The sequence below is a fragment of the Amaranthus tricolor genome, chromosome 10 (assembly GCF_026212465.1).
Source record: "Amaranthus tricolor cultivar Red isolate AtriRed21 chromosome 10, ASM2621246v1, whole genome shotgun sequence".
In the NCBI taxonomy this organism is placed as follows: Eukaryota; Viridiplantae; Streptophyta; class Magnoliopsida; order Caryophyllales; family Amaranthaceae; genus Amaranthus; species Amaranthus tricolor.
Genome location: NC_080056.1, coordinates 1,985,766 through 2,009,623, shown reverse-complemented (window position 1 = coordinate 2,009,623; position 23,858 = coordinate 1,985,766). Strand labels below are relative to the sequence as shown.

The 23,858-nt window shown below is 32.3% G+C and overlaps 3 protein-coding genes and 1 pseudogene across 4 annotated transcripts; all 4 read left to right on the top strand.

The window, feature by feature from the left end:
- Positions 1 to 1,411: 1,411 nt before the first annotated feature.
- Positions 1,412 to 8,102, top strand: LOC130826234 (transcription initiation factor IIB-2-like). Its single transcript, XM_057691819.1, has 7 exons — positions 1,412 to 1,961; positions 4,274 to 4,298; positions 5,072 to 5,201; positions 5,300 to 5,430; positions 5,535 to 5,623; positions 6,305 to 6,381; positions 7,193 to 8,102. The coding sequence occupies exons 1-7, from the start codon at positions 1,609 to 1,611 to the stop codon at positions 7,324 to 7,326; spliced, it is 939 nt and encodes a 312-aa protein (XP_057547802.1). The 5' UTR covers positions 1,412 to 1,608; the 3' UTR covers positions 7,327 to 8,102.
- A 604-nt stretch (positions 8,103 to 8,706) lies between these two features.
- LOC130826232 (zeatin O-glucosyltransferase-like) lies at positions 8,707 to 11,247 on the top strand. 2 transcript variants are annotated; one of them, XM_057691817.1, is made up of 2 exons: positions 8,707 to 9,551; positions 10,311 to 11,247. In XM_057691817.1, exons 1-2 carry the CDS (start codon positions 8,840 to 8,842, stop codon positions 10,949 to 10,951), a joined length of 1,353 nt encoding a protein of 450 aa, XP_057547800.1. In that variant the 5' UTR covers positions 8,707 to 8,839; the 3' UTR covers positions 10,952 to 11,247. The 2 variants fall into 2 exon arrangements, with proteins under 2 accessions (XP_057547800.1, XP_057547801.1); XM_057691818.1 differs by having other exon boundaries at positions 10,320 to 11,130.
- An 8,052-nt stretch (positions 11,248 to 19,299) lies between these two features.
- On the top strand, positions 19,300 to 21,901 carry LOC130826231 (zeatin O-xylosyltransferase-like; annotated as a pseudogene).
- Positions 21,902 to 22,331: 430 nt separating this feature from the next.
- On the top strand, positions 22,332 to 23,858 carry LOC130825913 (transmembrane emp24 domain-containing protein p24delta7-like). The gene is made up of 3 exons (XM_057691373.1): positions 22,332 to 22,603; positions 23,444 to 23,653; positions 23,826 to 23,858. Exons 1-3 carry the CDS (start codon positions 22,379 to 22,381, stop codon positions 23,856 to 23,858), a joined length of 468 nt encoding a protein of 155 aa, XP_057547356.1. The 5' UTR covers positions 22,332 to 22,378.

Below are 23,858 nucleotides of genomic sequence, written 5' to 3'. Positions count from 1 at the left end.
GATAACATTTAACGCTATAAATCATTCCTATTATCACCATTTAGTACTACTAACCAAACAGACTTACAGACGTAAGTGTGTAGTTTACCTAGTGTAGTGTGTAAACAGCAAATTTTCAAGTTCCACTATGGGCTTTAAGGGTATATTCAATTGGTCTTACAATTAGGCCCATCTTTTCTAAGACTCGAGAGTAGCTCAATTAGATCATTATCCTTACATAAATTTTTGCGATAGATGGTCTTTTTGAGAGACAATTTTTGATTGGGTCGGCTTATAAAGAAAAATGTAAAGTAAAAATAGAAATTAAGCTTTAATAGACTATGCCTGAGAGTTATCTCTCAGAAAGATGATCTCTTAAAAAATCGACTATTATCCATATAATTTTTAATTAAGGTCTTAATCTCTAATCTATGAGATTGCTAATTTAGTAAAAAGATGTCTTGACCAATCTATGAGCTTGCTTATCATATTTTAACAAAAACCATTTCACAAAATTTTTCACTTTAGTTACCAATTAAGAAGTCATACTATATATTATCAAAAATAGTAAAAAAAAAAAAAATCAATGAAATAACATGGTGCATACTTCTTCATAATCTGATCAAGTGTTTGATTTGTTTTTTAGAGGTATTCACCAATAAATCTTTATTTATACTTTCTTCGTACTATTATACTGTTATGACTTTTTACGCTATTTAATGTGTTATTTTGATCTTTTATATATTGAACTATTCACATCTAAAAATTATTAAAATTTAATATTTATAAAGTATGTGATTAGAAGATTCAAACAAGATTTCATTTGACTATATATTTTCGTACACATTAGCTGCAATATATAAAATTAGCTTGAATGTTGAATAATGACTATAACCATAATGTGGCAAGTTATTCTAGAACGGATAAAATATTTTATTCAGACAATTTATAAGTTAAAATATAATCAAATGAAATATTATTTAATTCATTTCACTGTTAATTTGATGAATATTAACTTTTTATAGTCTTTAATCAACCACAATTAGAGTTTTTTAAATTAAAATATCACATCGATAATTATGCAAAGCAAATGCGATATTAAATCAGAATATAGGGGTCATATTTTAATCAACTCGTCTTGTATGAGATCATCTCACCATGAGACGGGTTCATATAATGGCCATTTCTTGAATTATTTACTTTAAGATCATAAATAATTGTTTTACGAGTAATCACTCTAACGTCTAAGACTATAAAAGTGTAAGATCGTCTCATTTAAGAATTAATATATCTTATTTTATAAAGTAAAAATTAATCAAATTTTCAGAAATTATCAATTTTATGGCCGACTATTAAGATGGGACCCACTTCATTCATTCAATTTACACACATCCCTTTCTCACAACTTTCCTAACAAGCCACCAAACCCCACGCCCCACACCTCTCTTTCTCTATAAATATACCCTCTTACCCTTATTATTCCTTCGATTTCTCCCACCCCCAATTTTCCCCCAATTTCTCACCCTAGAAATCGTTACTTGTAGACGGAATTTCATTCAATTCAATTGATCCGGCAATCAGGAATCGGAATCACTACAATCGATTTTCATTTGTTATAAAATCGTATAAATGGGGGATGCATATTGTACCGATTGTAAGAAACACACAGAAGTTGTGTTCGATCACTCGGCCGGTGACACAGTATGTTCTGAGTGCGGACTCGTTCTCGAATCGCACTCCATTGATGAAACTTCCGAATGGAGAACTTTCGCTAATGAATCGAATGATAATGACCCGGTTCGTGTTGGTGGGCCGACTAACCCTTTACTTACCGATGGTGGGCTTTCTACTGTGATATCCAAGCCCAATGGTACTACTGGCGATTATCTTTCATCATCGTTAGGCCGGTGGCAGAATCGAGGTGCTAACCCTGATCGTGGGCTTATTCTTGCTTTCAAGACCATTGCTACTATGGCTGATAGGTTTACTTCTATTTTTGCCTGAATTTTTTGAGGTTGTTCTTATTGACCATGTGCGTAATCGATGAAAAAGTTGGAGTATATTGAATGTGTGGATTTATTTTGTTGGATGTTGTAGGGGTATAATTTTGAGGAAAATGTTGGAACTTTATTGGGTGATCCGTTGATTAGTTGGACTTAGTTGTGTTTTGATGGATTTTAGGGAGTTAATTGAGTTTAATGTTTGTAGACTGAGTTTTTTGTGGATTTCTGAATCGTTTGTAGGACTATTGATTCCCAACTTTTTCATCAAGCTCTTTAAGTCTATGGAAGGTTTCTTGTGAGGATATGAAATAGGTTTTACCCGGTCATGAGGATGAAAAATGGGTTATAACTATAATAGAGAGAGTGTATTGGATCTTTGTTACTTGGATTGAGAATTGAGGTATTTTTGAGTAATGTTTATGTTTTGGGCTTGTGCAAGGATAGAGTGTTGATGAACCGATAAGGAAGATAAGTAAGATAGAAAGTTGAAACTTTGGGATTTAAAAGAGGAAAACCTTAGATGACTTGGAGGGCACTAAATTTAGGGTTTGAGATGGTAGATGACCCAAAGGGATGAAGAAGGGGACTTTAGATGAATGACTATTGAAATTGATTTATGACTCATGTAGTCAACCTCAATCTTTTGGGGTTATGGCTTTGGCATTGTTGTTGGTGGATTAATGTAAGATTTTACTCGAGTAAGGTGCGCAAAATGATACTTGTAACTTTGTAGTTTTTGGAATTTAGTTATGTTGAATTGTCTATATTTTGGTGGTTATTGTAGGAATTTAGTATTGTAGTTGTATATAATCATATCATAGTATTACCTTGGAGTTGTGGAATGTTGTTGACTTGTATTACCTTGGAGTACTAGGTCTAACGTGAATTGAAGTAGCGACTTAAGTGCTTACGAATTGATTTCGGTCTCTTCCTCAATTTTCAATTAAATGTGACATTGTTATATTAAAGCGATGCATGTTTTGTGAATGATCCTGCACAGCAATGGTTGGGTGATAGATCACTTTGTATTTTCTTTCCTGGTTTTGGTTGCTAGCAGCTAACTGATCTTAAATGCATGCTGAAGTTAAATTTTGGTTTATGATTATTGATGGCTACATTTTCCTCTAGCTTAGAAATGATAGAATATAATTGGTGGGCTCTGGGCCTTGCTGACTGTGCTTTCATTTGGTTTGTTGGTGTTTAATGGTGATTAAGTTAGTTTTGGATAAAATGTAGGGAACTTCGAGTTTAACTGTTCTCTAATGGGTTGAAGGATATGTGAAGATCCAAATCACTCTTATGTAGCAGATTATTAACTGTCATGTACTTTAATAGAGTTGCTTACATCAGAATTAATATATACTAACATGCATATGAGAAAGGGAAGGACTGTTTGTGGGACAATTTGATAATTAAATTACTTCACGTGACAATTTATTGCTTTATCTAATGGATGTGTTCATATAGTCTCAACCCTTAATATTGTTGTTGGATTGTTTTGGGAGAAATTGTAGGACTAATACTTGCAGTAATTTAGTGGGAAATTTATCTTGTTATTTGAAAGTAGTTATTAGTTGTTTAGTTTGGTAGGTTTTCTTAGTCATGCACGTTATTTTTCTCAAGATGAATTCTGTGCTTGAATATCTTCGTATTTATCTTGATAGGAAGTTTTTAATTAAGTGAGTTGGTCATGTGCCATGACTGTCTGAATGTTGTATCTTTTGCGGGAAATGAAATGTGAGTTGGGCAGCAAGTTTGGTGTTCGATTCGTGAAAACAAATGATGGTGTTGCTGTTGTGTTTTGTTGAAAGGTGAAGTTGATAGGTTAGGTGTTTTGTTTTTGAAATTGACTCTAAAACAGTGTGCATCCTTTTAGTTTTGAAAATGGCCCTAAAGCAGTAAGTACCGAGACAGGGCTAGGGGTGTCTGATGTAGATAACCTCACCCTTGTATAAATAAAGTGGATTTTTTAACCATTGGTAGGAAATATCCTCTTCGAAGAGAAAATATGTAGATATACTTGGTTGTTTAATTCCTGAGTATGCTGTTGGTATTGTTAAAGAGCATCCAACTGGTGTTGATAATGTGAAAAAGTGCACTTTGTGAACTCTCTTCATCCCCGATAACTAAAAATAACCCTACAAGCCTTCATTGTATTTGTGGTTTTACATGGTAATTTTCGGAATGGGAACGTTTGATTGTATTTTCTTGTATACTTTTCGGTGGTAGTTTTTGAATGTTTTGTATTCAATTGAGCACTTAAGCTGATAGAGATCTTTTTGCTTTCTCAGGTTGGGCCTTGTGTCAACCATAAAGGTGAGCGTTTCGTTTTTTTTCTTTTTTTTTTTTTTTTTGGTTTTTGTGTTTTTTGGATATTGATCATGAATGTCAAATATGCTGACTAGCTGATTTTATTCAATGATATTCACATTAATGCTATTTGCATGGCCTATATGGTTATGAATATGCTGACTAGCCGAGACAACATTTATCTTTTACTTTTCCCTTTATGTTCACTACTAAGTCTTTTGATGAGAATCATGAGTTGGCCTAGCCATTGAAGACTTTTCCTTGCACCCTTGTGATAGGAGTTTGATTCTCACCATCAGAAGATCTGACAGATTATTCTTACCCTGAAAGAGAAAGTCTTGTTTTGATTGGTTGATGTTTTTAGCTCGTGTATTAATTTTATAATGTCCTCCATCCACGACAAATAAATTCTGTAGATCAATCTGTCATGCATTATATTGTTTTGTTGGCTGTTCACTTAGTGATCTTATTTCTGTGAAATGGGGTGTTAAGAGTCCAAGACATTGACCTAGGTTTGTTTTGATAGGTGTTTAGGCCATCATTGAAGAATGTTGGTGTGCTTTGATGGCTTTAGCTATCTTCTTTTATTTTATGGATTGATATTTAAGCGACGGGGTCTCTTTAAGATATGGTTTATTTACATGTGATATGTCGTCTTGGTGAAATTCCACTACATGTTGATACAACTCACCAGTCACCACCTGTGATTTATTCTGCATATGATTTTGGTAACATTTTTTGATTTGATGTTTTTTTATGTTATTTATTTATCTTTTTAGGATAGAGCTAGTGAGATATTCAAGAAAGTGGAAGATCAGAAGTCGAGTAGGGGAAGAAATCAAGATGCAATATTAGCTGCATGTCTGTACATAGCTTGTCGGCAAGAGGACAAACCTCGGACTGTAAAAGGTATCGCCTTAGAGTCCTCTTTTACTTTAATTTCTTCGAAATAAAATTGGATTTCCCCTCATTTTCTTAGGGTCTTTTTACATTTGGGTTTCATACAGAAATTTGTTCTGTTGCCAATGGTGCGACGAAAAAAGAGATTGGTCGTGCTAAAGAGTACATTGTAAAACAGCTGGAGGTTGAAATGGGGCAAGCAGTAGACATGGGAACAATTCATGCTGGAGACTTCCTGGTAAATGTTTCTCCCCTTGACTGGAGAACTTTCCTGGAAATTTTTTATTTGCTGTTACGAGGGACTAATATCATGCGGCTGATATGGGATTGAAACTACTACAGAGACGTTTTTGTTCAAATCTTGGTATGAACAATCAAGCCATGAAGGCTGCACAGGAAGCTGTGAAAAAATCCGAAGAAATTGATATAAGGTTAAAACCCTACTGATTTTCTTTCATAAATTACTGTGTTCTGAAGAAACATGTATGTCACTATTGTTTGTAATTGTATTTTTCCAGTTTAGATTATATCCTAGTAATGCCTGGTTCTAAAATTAATGTCTTTCAGGCCTTTCAACACTGATAGAAAGGTCATATAATAGAAGCTATATTAATTTGTTAGATGAAGATACATGAAAAATAAAATGATAGGTTTTACCTCTTATGATAACTAGTTCAAGGCTTCACCCATGCTATAAATTGCAAAGTTTAAGACCCTTTTCTCAAAAGTTGAGGCTATGTTGGTGGTCTGTAGAGATGCATACTTATGTTTCTATAAGAAATTATATCGACATACAATCTTTTTTGAAAGGTAGTCATGCTGTATGCTTCATGAAGGAGGCAATGTATTTATTATTTAAATTTCATGTAGCTGTTTTGAATTGATTATTAGTTTCAGAGAATTTGAAAATTTGAAGTGCACTGTGTTGTGAAAATTGGAGACTCAGTCTCTACTTGGTAAAAATATAAATCATTGAAGGTCTTCTGTTGCGTATCGTCCTAGCAAAGTATAGTTCACTTTGGTTTTATTTACCATGCTACAAGCCTACTACGACTACTAGGCATGATCCACCAATGCTGGTCATAACTTCATTTTTCTTGTAATTGTTACAGGAGAAGTCCCATATCCATTGCAGCTGCAGTTATTTATATCGTCACTCAACTTTCAGAGCAAAAGAAACCCCTTCGAGGTTTGTCACACTGGCTATGCATTTTGAGTTTTAAAACTGTAGTCTATTCAATTCCTTCTTGCTGGACTGATTATGATATGTTGTTGCTGTCAGCTCAATGTATATTTTTGAAACATCATTTTTGATTGGGAAAAATCATGTAAATTTAAATTAGTAGTAAATTATTAAATCTCCATAAAGATTCAAAAATAAAACAATTGCAGTTAGGCATAGTTGAACTTATTGACGACTTGGAAATACTAGTAATGGGACCATAACGTCAATCTGATTACAAAAGAAGCCCCCCAAACCCAGAGCTAGATATATTTCTGTTATAGTGGAAGACATTAAGAATGTCTCTCTGAGAGGAATTTGTGAGCTTACTGTTCTTTGATTTAAGATGCTTTTTGATTCAAATCGACTCTGTGATAACGTGAACCTTTCAAGTATGTTTGTCGGAAATAAAATCTATTTGCTAGTCAAACAAATAAAAGGTTGAGCATTTTTAGGTGGCATCAATGGTGTATGCAAGGAATAAAATCAGAGTCACTGGTTTCATGTCCTTGGCTCAGATTACGCTGTTCGATATTTGTAATCGAGGATTTTATGAATTGGAAGTTTTTTGATTTACTGTTTAAAAAACTATTCTTATCCATTAGTATCCAATAATTTTTTCTTAGAGTTGTATCTAATCCTCTTAACTAAAGTAATAAGAAAATTTCTTAGAATTCTGTATGTTTTAAGTGTTGGACTTCCTGTGCTTTCAAGTATTGTAACTTGCAACCCTTGTTTTACCCTAAAGACTGAAAAGCATGCAAAAAACCTTGTGCAGATATATCACTTGCTACTGGTGTTGCTGAAGGAACGATCAGAAATGCTTATAAGGATCTTTATCCTCACATTTCTAAAATTATTCCCACTTGGTATGCCAAGGAGGAGGACCTGAAAAATCTGTGCAGTCCATAGAAGAAATACGAAGAAAAATCCAACTTGTAATCTGATATGGTCGGAGCTCTACAGATTTTTGTTTTTTTTTTGGTTTTTTGGTGTGGGCATACAAACAAAGGCCTGCCCTAACAAGTGATTTAACAGTTATTAATGCCGGGATGATTCGTCATAAATGAGCAAAATTAGCTTGTTTTGAAGTTGAAGAAATGCACCCATCTCAGATGGGGGTGAGTTACTGTCACTGATATACATTTCCCTGTTGAATTATTATGGAAAATGTAGATTTTGAATGTTGAGGGAGAAATATAGGAACTGGAACCATTGGTGAAAGTTAGGGTGTTACTAGTATTGGGTTTAAGGTGTTCTCTCTTTTATGGGTGAATTGGTATATGAAATAGAGAATACTTTGAAATTTATGTTTATTTATTTATTTATTTTCTTTTTTTTTTTTTGTGTTTGTGAAAAACTTGATATGTTGAAACTTGAATGATTATTCTGACATGGTTTTCATTCAACATCTGTGATTCCTGCTTTTGTTAATTGTGGTGTGATATTCATTTTCAGATTGGTGTATTTTTGGTTGGAAGGTTGTGAGAGCTGGTTTTGTCTTTGCAATGAAATTTTTAGAATGAATTTTAGCACTCAAAATGTTTACATAAGCATTCCTAGAAATTGCTTTGAACTTCTTTTGGCACTCAAAGTTCGAATGAGAGTGTTTTGGGAGGATTGGTGGGAGTAATACTTTTGGACACACTAAAAACACTCTGGGGTGTTTGGAAAATGACTGATAGTTGATTAAAGTGGTTAATTTCACTAACTGTTTTTGTTAACTGGTTTTGAACCCACTGTTATGAGCAGCTTGTTTAAAAACGGTTTATTCATAACAATAACTAATTTACTAAATATTAATATTGGTTAGTTTGACTACCAAACCTTCTAATTGCATTAAAATAAGCTATTTTTAATTAAATAATAATTATTTTCTCAACTTTCAATTATCTCTCATCTATTGATTTCTTTAATAAAAAATACTTTGTCTGTCCATAAAATTTATTTTAATATGTTTTTGATGGGTAAACCAAGTAAAGATAAAAACAAATATTGTAGGATATATTATAAACATATGTCAAAGAAATTAAAAATAAATTAAACATATGATAGTTAAAGAAAAAAATTGAGTTATAATCAAAATGAAAATATAATAAATTTGATGGGACTTATTAAAAAAAATAGTTGCAAATTTTGTAGTGTAAAGGGAGTACTAACTATGGTCTATGGTCATCACTCATATATCCCATATTTTTTATTTTTGAGATGCTCAAATATCCCATATAAAACCATCACAATTATTTATGGAGTTAGGTTACACATCACTATAACTTAACCTCACTTTTTAATACTTTAATTATGAGTCAAACATCTTCTTAATTACCCAAATAAACTAATTCATCCTTTAATCATCACAATCCATCTTTCATTACAAAAATCAAACACCCAATTTCCAAATCAAACCTTCTTCATCAAACAAAAAATGGAAGACCAAATCACACTACTAATGGTACCTTTCCCATCACATGGTCATCTAAATCCACTCCTCCATCTTTCTCATCTTATGATCTTCTCCTACAACATACCCATTCATTTCATTTCAACCCATACCCATCAACCAAAGATCCATATCCATGGATATGGATCCATATCTTCAACTAACAAGATCCATTTTCATGATTTTCAACTTCCTTCATTACCTCTTCTAGAAGCTTCTACTCATCTTCGTCAACCAATTTATAACCTATTAATAAAACTAGCTAAAAACTTTCGTCGTATCATTGTCATTCATGATCTTATAATGTCGAACGTTGTACAAGATTTTAAACTCTTGTCTAACGTTGAAACGTACGTCTTTAATCCGATTTCGGCTTTTACTTATTTTTTAGGTGTATGGGAAAGTATACCAAAAGAAATGAAACCTTTTGAATTAGATTTAAATGATGTTCTAGAATGTTCTATACCCTCCTCGAAAGGATGTGTAACTCCGGATGTGTTGGAGTTTACAATGAATCAATATAAATATCTCGGATCGGAGTCAGGTTGGGTCTATAATACTTCTAGAATTCTAGAAGGTAAATATGTGCACTTGTTAGAAATGTTGTCTTCTAGAAGATTGGGTGTAAAACACTTTGCTTTTGGACCATTTAATCCTGTGGAATTCAAAGGTCAGCTCCTCCTCGACCACTCCGCCGGTAAATCTTTTGGTCATTGGTTGTCGTTTCATTATATATATGATTATGAGTTCTAATTGTTTTACAATCGGAGGTAATAAATTTACGGGTGTGAATATTCTATACTCAAATTTCAATCATCAAACTCTCATTTATAAAAATTTCTCACTTAAGATGGAATGAGCATATGCTAATCATGAATTTTTGGCTTTTTTACGTGTCAGACAATTTTTTTTTAAAATCTACATAGTGACCTTGACCTTCTAATTTTCCCACGTGATTGACAAAAAGAGATGTTTTTTTTAACTTTACGCAATTTTTACTCAACGTAATAACATTTATTTTTCAAAAAACAAATAACAAATGTCTTGATCATCCTAATTGACCACATATTTCGAAATTCAGTCGAAATAAATACTTAACTTGACCAAAAATTAAACATTTTGAGTACCACATAGAAAAGTTAAAATTACCACGCGGATTTAATAAAATGTTTGTGAAAAAACCAAAAACTCAAAATTACCACATGAAATTTCTCAGACGTAATCATTGTGAGATATTCTTAAAAATCAGGTTAAATATATAGCACGATAAAATTTTTAAAAATTTTACTTAGCAATTAAAATACTCATTTTAAATTGTTATTGTTTGACACGTTATTTTGAATATTCAAATCAACACTTTGACATTAAGGCATCTACTTTAGTTGTTTAAAAGAGACATTTTGAATCTCTCTCACTGTGAAATAGTCAAATTGTCTCATACAAAGATTACTTATAGATAATTCAGAAGAAAATAGGCATGAATGTCTAAAATGGCTGGATGAACAAGAGAAAGATTCAGTGATATACATAGCTTTTGGGTCAACAACTTCATTGAAAAATGATCAAATTCAAGAGTTAGCAAATGGGTTAGAAAGATCCATGGAGAAGTTCTTATGGGTAATGCATGAAGTTGAGGAAAACTCTAAAATAAAAAGATTTCATGATCTAGAAAAGTTTGAAGAAAGAGTTAAAGGAAGGGGAATTATAGTAAGAGATTGGGCCCCACAATTAGAAATCTTGGCACATTCATCAATTGGTGGGTTTATAAGTCATTGTGGATGGAATTCGTGCATAGAAAGTATAAGTATGGGAGTTCCTATTGTGGCTTGGCCTATACAATATGATCAACCAAGAAATGCAACTTTGATTTGTGGGGTACTAAAAGTTGGTATGATGGTTAGAGATTGGGAGCATCATGAGCAACTTGTAATGTCAAATACAATAGAAAAAGTGGTGAAAATGTTGATGAAATCTAAGGAAGGAAATGAGATGAGGCAAAGGAGTGCTATGTTAGGTGAAATTCTAAGAGGATCTATTGGTGAAGGTGGCGTTTCTTCTGTAGAGAGGGAAGCTTTTTTTGCCCATATCAATAGATGATATTAATTGTTAAGTATATTTGGCAGCGGCAGAGTAAAAATAGATACGATCTTTTGATGCTCGATATAATGATTTTTATAATTTGTGGCCTATAAAAGGTTTATGTTTAGGCATCTTACACATGTTCAGAACCACCATAAATTCTTGTCATATAAATTATATTTGAAATAAGAACTAACTGTAGCTTTATATGTTTGTGTGGTTTCCAATCTAAATTGGATTTTATTTGGATTTTCTTATTTTATTAAAAAAATCATATTAGTTGATAAAAGAAACTTAATTTTTTATTATAAAAATTGAGCGAATTTGTATTTGTAATATTTAAGAACTTAAATTGTAGGAGCCATTTAATTTTTTTATAGTATTAGAATGATTATTTATAACTTTAAACTGATTGTTTATAATCTTAAAATATGTTAGTTATATAGATTTTGTTTCATAATGATATGGTTTCATACAAAACTTGATCATGTAAATTGGTGGACAGAGAGAAAGGATAGGATAACTATTAACGCTATAGACAAGGTTATACTTATACAAGGCAGTAACTCTCTCGAGAGACCGTCTCTGTGAGAGACGGTCCCTCAAGTCCAAGCCCATAAGCTTTCATGAATTAATATAAAGCAAAAATATATAAAAAAAAACGGCAGAAGCAGCAGTTAAGTACTCCCCAAGGTAACCTTACATATTCCAAGACCATGATTGCAAAACTCATTGGAAATTGAAGTAATGTAATCATTATCAAAATTTTTCTGATTTCTCATACATTAAAACTAAAAATATCAGATTCAAATAGGTATTCTTAGAGCCGTTCAAATGTGACCTGACCCGAAAATCCAAACCGAGATCGAAAGTTAACCGACCCGAAAATATGTTTCTTTTTTAGGTTTATCGAACCGACATTATCCGAACCGAAGTTGCGCTCGGTCCGATTTATGACCGAAATTCTTACAATCGAACCCGAACTGCAACCGATTTTTATAATCGACATATAACAGTTAACCGAGATTACCCGAACCTAATAGTGACCGACCCGAGTCATACTCGACCCGAATCATGCTCAAAACCGAACTTGATCCGGCTAAAACCGACTTAATCCGAACAAATTTTTAATCGAAATGCTGTAAATCTGAACCCAATTTTAATATAGAGGTATGATCGACTCATATTCAATCATCTTATTAGTTAATCTAATAAAGTAAAAGAAATTTTAGTAAATTAAATTTTACACATAAATGGTTTCATATATTTAGAGTTAATAATCAATGGTCAATGTTTATTTAACTATTTTTAATCAAATTTGATGAAAAATGATAAAACTTTAATTTTAATTTACAATCAAACAAGTAAAAGTAACAAAGTAATAATCACTAACTGATTTGCATTTTAACTATTTTACCTTAATTAAGGGGAATATTATCATCAATCAAAAAATGTCTAACAACTTAATCCGATATTGACTCGATCTATAGTAATTAGTAATACGTAGTCGAATTCTACTGGAAAATAATACCCGAACCCGATTTGTACGCGATAAAACCGAACCAATTATTACCGATGACAGTCTGAGACCGATCGACTACTTGACACGAACTTCAACCAACACCGAACTGATGCTAAACCGATAGCTCAAATAACCGATCGTCAACCGAACCGTGACTAACCGACCTGACCCGAGTGTGACCCGTCGTAACACGCATCCGAAAAATAACCGATCCGAAATACAACTGAATCGAATGACACCCGTCCAAAACCAACCCGATCACCCGAATGAACACCTCTGGGTATTCTCCCTATATTTCGTTTTTCTTCATCTTCAACAACATGGATGAGTTCATGCAAGAATTCGAAGATTTCGTGACAGAGACTCAACGTGGTTCGTCTTTTAGAGACAATATAATTAAGTTTGGATCTATTTTCCTTCAAGAATTCAATAAACTATACTCAAATAAAAAATCTGATGTTTCTCAATGCTGTTTTTGTAGTTCCATTAAATGATGAGCATACTCAGCTCAAGCATGGCGATGGAAGTAAAACTAGTGAACACGAAGGTTAGTTTTGCATTTGATAACAATATTATTCAAGTTGGTTACTGTAAATTAGACGTAAATAATTTTCAAGTTGATATTTAATACTTAAAAGTTGGTATTAGATATAATTCATTATAGTTCATGCAATAATTCGAAGATTTTTTATAAGTTAGCATTAGATAGTTTACAATTTGGCATTAAATAGTTTTAAATTGACACTAGATGCTATCCTAAATTGGCACTATATAGTATTTAAAATTGGCATTAAAAAGTTTCAAATTGACATTAGATAGTTCTAAAGTGGTAAGAGATAGTTTTTAATTGGCATGAGATGCTATCCTAAATTGGCATTACGTAGTTTTCAAATTGGCATTATATAATTTTCAAATTGGCGTTAGATTGTTTCAAATTGGCATTGGATAGGTTCAAATAGATATAAGATAGAGTTCAAAATTGGCATTAAATGCTATTTAATTTGGCATTAGATAGTTTTCAAAATGGCATTAGATAGTATTCAAATTGGCATTAGATAGTGTTAAATTGACATTAAATTCTATTTAAATTGGCATTAAAGATAGTTTCAAACTGACAGTTTTAAATTGGTAGTAAGGATAGTTTTAAATTGACATTAGACACTGTTAAATTGGCATTATATGCTAGTTAATTTGGCATTAAGGATAGCTTCAAATCGGCATTAGATAATTTCAAAGTGGCATTAGATAAGTTAAAATTGGCATTATATGCTAGTTAAAATTGGCATTAGATACTTTATAAGTTGGCATTAGATAGTATTCAAATTGGCATTAAATAGTTTTCAAATTAGGTAGTTATAAATTGGTAGTAAGGATAGTTTGAAATTGGCATTATATAGTTTTAAATTGGCATTATATGCTAGTTAAATTGACATTAGATAGTACTCAAACTGACATTATATAGTTTTCAAATTTGTATTATATGGTATATAAATTGGCATTAGATATTTGCAAATTGGCGTTAGATTATTATAAGTTGGCATTTGGTGCTTATATATATTTGTGACAGGATATAATTTTGACAAGCAACTACAAGTCATCAGCCATGACGAAGATGATGATATTACAACGAACATTGATTATGCTAACCCACTTCAAGTAAGACGACAACTAAGTGACCTTGCAAATGTAGATATATACGGGACACTTGAAGGGGTTACTGCTTAAAATTTAGAAGATCTTGAGCAATTGTACGCATCACATGCATGAGTCACTTGGTTTAGTGTGAAAAAGTGGACACAAAGATCAAGTAATAATATAATTACGGAGAGGTATTTAGTGTGCTCATGTGAGGGAAAAACACATCATGCACCTGTTGCTCCGGATGAAGGTAATACCGTTTCTAAGAAAACCAAGCTAATTCCAACTACAAGGAGTGACTGTAAAGCCAAAGTCAGACTAAAATTAGACAGAGAGAGCGACGTATACTATGTGAAGCAACATATTACTCTACACACACATGAATTGACAAGGATAGAATGACAACATCTCCATAAATCGGAGAGGCATAACTCCATTCTAGACAAGATAGAAACGATCAAAGCGTTTGAGGTTGCAAACATCAAACCTACCACAGCATATCGATACTTGTCAAAGGATGCTAGAGGTGACAAATTTGTGGGCCACATCCTACATGATCACATTAATTGTGTCAACAGGTATGAGATTGTATACTTTATAAATTGGCTTTAGATCAGATTCAAGTTGAGAGTATATTGATGTAAATTGGCTTTATGATGTAAGTTGGTATTAATATGTAAAATGGATTTATGATCACATTAAGTGGGCATTACACTTAAATAATTTTGCATTATTTTTACCGTGTATTTTATCTTCGTGATAACAGGATACGGATGAAAGCGACACAGGTTGGAGATGCTCAAAGTGTAATCGATCAATTAATATGCGAGGGAGAGAAGGATCCCCATTTTTTTTACCAGGTGAGGTTAAATGAACAAGGACAACTCTAGACACTTTTTTGGTGTGATGGAATGATGAGAGATGATTATAAAATATATGGTGATGTTGTTATTTTTGACACAACATACCAGACTAATTGATACAATTTGATATGTGGTCCTATCGTCGGGGTAAATAATCATTGTAACACTGTAATGTTCGGTTGTGCTTTTATAGCAGATGAGAAGAGTGAATCATTCGAGTAGGTCATGTCTAATTTCAAAAAAGTAATGAACGACAAATCACAGACATCAATATTCACATATCAGGATGCTGCAATGTCGAAGGCAATCGAAAATATATGTTAGCATATTCCTTTCTACATTTAAATGCCAGTATATTGTATACTCAATACCAACTTACTATATTTTAATGCCTAATTTAAAAAAAACAAACAAACTGATGGCTATACTTTTAATTTCAACTTACTATATTTTAATACCGGTAAATTCTAAACTAAATACCAACTTACTGTATTTTAATGTCAATTTATGATATTGCCTATACAAACTAATATGAGTTAAAATGAATAGGTTTTTCCAAGTTCAAAGCATAGATTGTGTTTATGGCACCTCCTTAAAAATGCTATGGCACGATTCGGTACTTTAAAGTCAAATCCCGACTTCAATCATGCTTTCCACAAGTGCTTAATGGGTTGTAATAGTGAGGTCGAGTTCGAAGATTGCTGGAAAAACATGGTCAACACGTATAAATTGCAAGAAAATAAAGACTTCAACAAATGGTTGGATCGATTATACAACATAAGACACAAATGATGTACTGGGTTGAGTACGGACTTTTTCTCATCTGGAATCTTATCTTCCCAACGTAGTGAATCGACAAACCACACAGCTGGAATCGGAACATCAATGCCTTTTTCCCCCTTTGCATCAACAACCCTCTTGCAATCGTGAGTGATGACCTCAATATCTCTCTTTAAAACCAGCTTGGCAAACTCAAAATCCTAAAAAAACAAGTGAATCTTACAACAACTTACAATAACTTAATCCAATTTGCACAGATAAAAACGTCACTTACAATAACCTAATCCCAATTTACACAGATTAAAGCATCATTTAGAGTAACATGATCTAATGCCAACTTATATTGTATTAAATGCCAAGTAATACATATTAAATGCCAACTTATATTAATGACAACTTATATAATATTAAGAGCAAACTTTTATCATATTATATCGAATTAAATGCCAACTTACAAAACACTAAAGCCAATTTCTAACATATTAAGTTTCGATTTACATAAAAAAACAAAAACCTTCAATTTATAATATAAAATCCATCATCTTAAGCTTCACCATATATCCCAAAAGTTTTTTCCCAGATCTAAAAAAAAAAAAGGCTCCCATTTACAGTAGATCTAATGCCAATTTAGTCAGATTTAAATTTGATTTAAATATAAAAAAATTTTACTTAGGATCCTTCATTTGTTTCCAGTTTGAAATAGCATAGTTTAGCGTTCTTCTTTTTTGGTTTTGGGCAGGAACCTTGAACATTGTCACTAGTTCCGAGATTTTGGTCTGGTCTTCTCAAATTTTTCATTGCAGATGCTAGAGTTTGTTCATCATCCATGTCTAAAAACAAAAAAATTGGGGATTTTAGTTTATTAAAGAATATAATTTGATTAGTAATGGAATAAAACACTCGAAAATAGCGAAAATGAAGAAAATAAATTACCCACGAAAAAATAACCAAAATTGCATGCGAAAGAAAAGAAGAAGAAAACTATAATTTAATTATACTTGGTTGTAGTTGAAGGAACTAGGAGAATGTTTTTTGCTTGAAAAAAATGGCTAATGGCGAGGAAGATGTTTGATTGAAAACTGAAAGGAAACGAGAGGAAGAAAGGAAAAATGGCAACTCAAGTGCTTGCTTGAAACTGAAATGGGAGGTTTTGAATATGGAAGTTTTTTTTTTTTTTTTTTTTTTTTTTTTTTTTTTTTTAAATGATGATTACAGTTTTGGGGGAGGAAAATGGTGCGTATTACAAGGGGACAAATCCAATGATGGGTTGCAGTTTCCAATTACATCCTACCTTACATAATTAAATCTAAAATTGTCTAAATTAAATGTTTTCATTTTACTTTTTTTAAATTGGGCTGGCCCGTTGAAGGCAGTCTCTCAAAGAGACTGTCTTCCATAAGAATTTGTGTATACAGGGGCAGGGGAGGTATGGCCTAGTGGCCGTTTAGGCGGCCCAATAATACATGAGGTTCTTGAGTTCTTATCTCTAAAAATTTAATCACAAATTCTTGTGAGAGACGGTCTCTTTGAGAGACTATTTTTAATTAGACCGACTCATTATATATTTTTTAAAATATAGTAAGTAGGCATTAAGAATAATGTAAGTACACATTTAAGATATTGAAAGTAGGCATTAAGGATATGGTAAGTAAGCATTAAGAATAATGTAAGTAGGCATTAAGAATACGACAAGTAGACATTAATCTTAAATGGATTGGGCTTGAAATACGTCTCTCAAGAGACTAGCTGAAAATTAATAGCTTCATATTCAAGAATTTGGTATTTTGTTCTTTGTATCCTTTTATTTAATATTAGTATCACAAATTCTTAATTGAGACCGTCTCATGAGGCGGCCTCAATTGGATTAGACCCAAACATTAGAAAAAATAACTGCTACCCTATACAATTTAAATTTCATTGTTTATTTATGTTTTTTATTAATGAGTTACTTGTATTGCCTCATTTCGCGATGAAACGATCTCATACAAGACTTGCTGATTTCTTAATGAACCAAACTATTGTAGAAGTATATTTGTATGGTACCACAAAGTTTGACTGAATGGGTGAAGTCATAAATTAGCCCGACTACTGGTTTAATTTGCCTCTATCCACTGAATTATTAGATATAGTCATCAACACAATATTTTGTATAGGTCGGAGTTCGAGGAAGAAAGATAACATACATATCATATTCATACCCATCCAAGAAAAGTATAAAGAAGAATTCAATGAGGTCTCATAGTATATCGAGTATATGGCTGGGGTACCTTAATCAAACTTGACCTTCTACTTCACCTAGTAAATAAAGATTAATTTACCTTTCAGTTAAATTATATTTTATGTCAAGAAAGCATTTTAACCAAATAAGCTGATGGTTGAGGCTTCAAGATATGTTATATACTATAACATGCCCTCTTAGATGAGAGTCTATTGGGCTAAAAGTGTGGATGTGCATTGACACTGAATATTCCACTTTAAATGGGATGGTTGAGATTCGAACCCGTAACCTCTTGTCACGTTGGCTCTGATACCATGTCAAGAAACCATCTCAACCAAAAGCTTACGCTGATGGTTGAGATTTCAGGATATATTATATACTCTAACAGTTTTCGTTTCTTTTTACTTCTGTAATTTTCTACTTTTTACAAAGTTATCACCGAATAATACTAAACGGATTTGGTTTCCTTTGTAAAAATGTGGAGAAAGTTCGATAGTACACAATAAAAAGTGAGAAATATAAAGTAAAAAGTTTTGACCTACTTTTATAAAATTGTGGAATTCACCCTTAACTATCTATATGGTGAAATAGAAAGTTCTAGAGCACCCTAATAGTCAGGAAAAAAACGTGGTAGGTGGTATGAATACTTTTATAGATTACCGTCCACAAGATTGGATTTACTTTGTTGTTTTGTTTTATAGCCAAAAAGGAACCATACAATACGATAATAGTTGAGAACCTTTTCATTTAAAAGGTGTACAATGAGGGTATAGGAGTATGTAACTATTTTTATTTTTTTTAAAAATTGTCATTGTTCGATAATGTAGAATTTAGTGTAGCATGTAACTGTTTTCAGAAGGTTATAATTAATAACGTTTTAAAATCAAATTAAAAGTAACAATTTAGGATTTTTTCAATATTTTTCTCAATAGAATATACTTTTAAAGTTTATAACTACTATATTTATTGAATAATTTTAATTTACTGAGCTAATTAGACATCTAAATAATCTAAAATTTACTCCACCACCATCGGTTGGGTTGTGGGTTGCTGTAGGAAGAACTTTCTCGGAGTACCTATCTAGAGCTGGAGGACTCTTTGACCGCATCTTCCTTTATGGATGTGGGTTGCCGTCTTCCTCCCCTCTCCAGATCCTACTTATATCCTTATAAGCGGAATACACTGAGTATGATGATGATAATGACTCCCTACTATTATACAGTTACAGGCTACAGCTACCAAAACTGCAAACACTTAGACCGTTAACAACCACCTACATAACTACGTTGCGCTAAACAAACTAAATATAAATACTATTATAAATCTACAAACTTGCAGAAGCAAAGTCTGAATTTAAGTCTTAATTTTCAACACTATTATAAATCTACAAACTTGCAGAAGCAAAGTCTCGCTCAATCCAACAATGGAAGCCAAAAATAGCAATAACAACAAACAAATAGCAATTGTAATGGTACCCTTTCCATTACAAGGCCATCTAAACCAACTTCTCCAACTATCCCATCTCATATCTTCATACGGATTACCCGTCCACTATGTCGGATCCTCCACCCATAACCGACAAGCCAAACTCCGACTAGCTATTCGTGGATCCGGGTCTCCAACCAATATCCATTTCCATAACCTTGAACTTCCTCCATATGAGTCCCCTGCCCCAAACCCGGATCCATCGAACCATTATCCTACACACTTCCACCCGCTTTTTAATGCTTGTTTAAATTTGCGCCAACCTGTTTACAAAGTCATACAGCAACTCTCGAGTGATCACTCGAGAGTTGTTGTTATTCATGATAATTTAATGGCTTATGTTGTTCAAGATTGTAAGCTTATTTCAAGTGTTGAAATTTATGTGTTGTTTTCTATATCAGCTTTTTGCATGATTGCTTGGGAAAGTGAGCAGCGGAATGCATTCGGTAATTTTATATTGATTGACTTTTAACGATAATCACTGCGATCTTACAATTTATATATTGATTTCTTTACTATTAAAAATGATGGAGTCAATTGATTTTTGTTCATGATAGAAAAAATAATAAATTTTAGTTCTTGATTATAGTTTCTATAAGTGACGAGTATGATAATTATGATGATAGAAAAATTGATAAAAATAAAAATATATTTTAACGCAAGTTAAGAATTAATTATAAGTAAATATTCTAGTTTAATAAATATGAATTTCATTGATTTATTATTGGGTGTTCTTTGTTTTGATGGCCGACAAATTATAGTAGTTTGGTTTTGATTATAAACGATTATAAAATGAGTTATTAATTATATATACCTTTATTTATTTGTAGTTGCGGTTAATATAAAGCAACAATTTTGTTATAATCAATAAAGATGAATTTGCGTATTAAAACTCCTCTCAAATTACGTATGGATGTGAACTAGAAGTATTTAATGTTATTGGATGTAATAAAATATTGTTGTTTTGATTGGCTTTAAAAGCTAAAACTTATCTGCTTGATTTAGGTCAAGCATAAAAAATTTCTCTATCATTACTAATGTATGCAAGTTTGTGTATACTAAACCTCTTAGAACCCCATATGAATTGTTTTATTTGGCTTTGGAAGCTATAAACTTTTTCCACTTAATTTATGTCAAGCGGAATTAACTGTTTTTCATTACTAACAAATATAAGATTAGGTACCTTAAACCTCCCTTCAAATTCAACATAGGTTGTTTTGTAGGGCTTTAAAAGAACTTTTTCTGTTTGACCAAACGGAAACAACTCTCTTTTATCATTACAACCAAATATAAAAGCACCCGTACATTAAACCCCATCAATCCCAAGTTGTTTTGGTTGGCTCTAACCATTTTCGCTTGATTATTTAGGTCTTCTTCCTAAATCAAATCCTTCCATGGTAGACGGATGCTTTTCACAAGAAGCTATAGAGTTTATACTCAAACAAGAACAGTTTTTGGGGTCCGAATCAGGAAGATTATACAATACTTCCAAGGTAATCGAAAACAAATATGTAGAACTTTTGGGGAAAATACACACTAACCCTATAATCAACCACTTTGCTTTAGGACCATTCAATCCTATACCAACCAAAACTCCTCAAAACAAACACAAATGCCTAGATTGGCTCGATAAACACGAACCCAATTCGGTCATATACATCTCTTTCGGATCCACAACATCACTTACAGATGAACAAACAATAGAATTAGCCATCGCATTAGAAAAAAGTGGATTGAATTTCTTATGGGTACTTCGAAAAGCAGATTCTGCCGACATTTTCACAAATGGGGAATCAAAATTGCTTGATCTTCCTAAAGGGTATGAAGATCTGATACGAAACAGGGGAATGATTGTTCAAGAATGGGTCCCACAGATAGAGATTCTGGGTCATGAATCAGTAGGTGGGTTTATGACTCATTGTGGGTGGAATTCGTGTATGGAAAGTATTAGTATGGGTGTGCCAATGGCGGCATGGCCGATGCACTCTGATCAACCCCTCGAATGCTTGTTTTGTGACGGAGGTGCTGAAGATTGGGACGATGGTGAGGGATTGGTCGCGCCGCCTTGAGGTGGTTACGTCGATGGTGATCGAGACGGCTTTGAGAAGATTGATGGAGTCCGAGGAAGGGATGGAGATGAGGAAAAGGGCACAAGAATTGGGTGTTAATGTTCGAGCTTCACTTGAGGATGGTGGTGTATTTCATGTAGAAATGGGGTTGTTCATATCACATATCACTAGAACATGATCATTTTGTTGAATGATGCTTTATAAATAATATAATAATTATCATCATTGTATTTCGCTCATAAAAACTATTTATAAAGAAAGATGCGATTAAAGAGTCCCTCGACTCAAAATATAAATAATGACTCATTGTTATAAATAATGACGAATAAAATGTAATCTCAATTGTGTAGAATAAAAATTGTTTACACTTTATATATTGCACTTTTCAATTTTAAATTGTTTATAAATGAAAATTATACAAAGTTGATATAAAAAAAATTTACGTAGACAATAGTCAAATAAATTTCACTTGGCTATCAGTATGTTTTAATCTATACATTAAGAATAACATACATTTTAAATTTATTTAATGATAAATAGTAAATCAAAAAAAATAATATACTTATAATGAATCATTATAGAAAGGAGTATTATTTGCACGATAATATCTTAAAATAGTCCAAACACCCTTATTTCAAATTTTATTGAATATATAAAGCTCTCAATTGATAAATGACAAAGTTTGAATGAATTACTCCATTAATTAAATTAAAAAAATAAATAAATTCAACATTTGATAACTAAAAATCTTATTATAAAATTAGTTATTGTAAGAAGCACAAAACTTTGGATATCTCAACATTTTTTTCCCATTAAACTCAACCAAATTTTCTTCTTTCCTCCCCATGAACCAAAATTTTCTCATCTACAATGACAAATTTGACATCTATAACAACAAAAACTACCATAATCTTTCTAATGTTTAGCCTTAATTTATTTGTAAATATTGAATCGTTACGACTCGAGATCGAATCTGGATCTACAAGATGTATATCTGAAGAAATCAAGCGTAATGCAATGACTGTTGGAACATACAACGTTATTAGTCCCATTGAAGATCAACCTCTACCTCCTAGTCATCGCATTGCAGCTCGTGTATTTTCTCATTTAATTTTATTTAATTTATTTTTTTCTTAATTAATTGAAAAATAGTAGAAAAAAATCATTAGATCATTATCAATTCATGCATATAAATATATAATAATGGGTGCATTTGTATTATCAAACAAAATAACAATGGTTTCGTTAGTAGTTTTGAGATAGAATTTTATGCATTTAAAGTTTCACATAATCAATTTAATTAAAAGTTTGAGCTACTGATTGAAGTTTCATATATGTTATATATTCTAATACGCCCATTTCACAAAAGAGCCTTTTGGGCTAAAAGTGTTGATGCGGCATACACCCTCCTTAAATCTGGCAAGTATGTGACCTCTTGTCACGCTGACTCTAATATCAGGGCCTGCCCTAGGTTTTTAAGGGCTCGAGGGGAAAAATTTTTTATAGGCCCCTAAACTATTGCATATATAGAAAGTTCGGAAATTAGCACTAGTTGAAAACTAAAATTCTTTTGGGGCCATGGGCGTAGGTACGGTTTGCACTTGCTTAGAGCCGACCCAGTCTAATATCATGTCAAATAATCAATTCAATTAAAAATTTAAGCTGATGATTGAGGTCCTATAATATATTATATATTCTAATTAACACGTACGCCTCCTCACGCGAGAGTCCTATGGGCTAGAATTGTGGATGCAACACACCTCCTCATAACAAATGTAAGGTGATTAAGATTCGAGTCTATAACCTCTTGTCACGCTGACTCTAATGCCATGTCAATAAATTAATTCAACCAAAATGAACGCATTATAATAGAAATATAATGTTACAAATAATTAATAATGGTATATTTTTAAAAAAAAATTGAGATGGATGCAGGTAACATCACCAAGAGGAAATGATTATCATTATAAAGATGGAGTGGAATCTGGAAACTTTTCATTTACAGCAGGAGATACTGGAAACTATATGACTTGTTTCTGGGCTCCAAAACATTATCCTATAACCAAAATTTCAATTGAGTTTGAATGGAAAACTGGGATTAATACAAGGGATTGGCACAATATTGCTCAAAAAGGACATATTGATGTGAGTTTCTTATTTCTTCTCAATGCTCCAATATAATAGAATATAGTCATATATAAGGACTTAGGAGGATATTCACCAAAGGATAAAAAGCTGATAATTAGTAGTTGATTGAAGTAATTAATTTAATCATTTGATTTTGAACATGTCATCATGTCAGCTTTTTAAAATATAGTTTAATTCAAAACGACTTATATCAACCATCTAA

Coding starts and splice junctions, on each gene's coding strand:
- LOC130826234 (XM_057691819.1), top strand. CDS start 1,609: ATGGGGGATGCATATTGTACCGATTGTAAGAAACACACAGAAGTTGTG. Junction 1,962..4,273: donor ATTGCTACTATGGCTGATAG/GTTTACTTCTAT, acceptor TTGCTTTCTCAG/GTTGGGCCTTGTGTCAACCA. Junction 6,382..7,192: donor GCAAAAGAAACCCCTTCGAG/GTTTGTCACACT, acceptor AACCTTGTGCAG/ATATATCACTTGCTACTGGT.
- LOC130826232 (XM_057691817.1), top strand. CDS start 8,840: ATGGAAGACCAAATCACACTACTAATGGTACCTTTCCCATCACATGGT. Junction 9,552..10,310: donor CCTCCTCGACCACTCCGCCG/GTAAATCTTTTG, acceptor GATTACTTATAG/ATAATTCAGAAGAAAATAGG.
- LOC130825913 (XM_057691373.1), top strand. CDS start 22,379: ATGACAAATTTGACATCTATAACAACAAAAACTACCATAATCTTTCTA. Junction 22,604..23,443: donor GTCATCGCATTGCAGCTCGT/GTATTTTCTCAT, acceptor AGATGGATGCAG/GTAACATCACCAAGAGGAAA. Junction 23,654..23,825: donor CTCAAAAAGGACATATTGAT/GTGAGTTTCTTA, acceptor TTTAAAATATAG/TTTAATTCAAAACGACTTAT.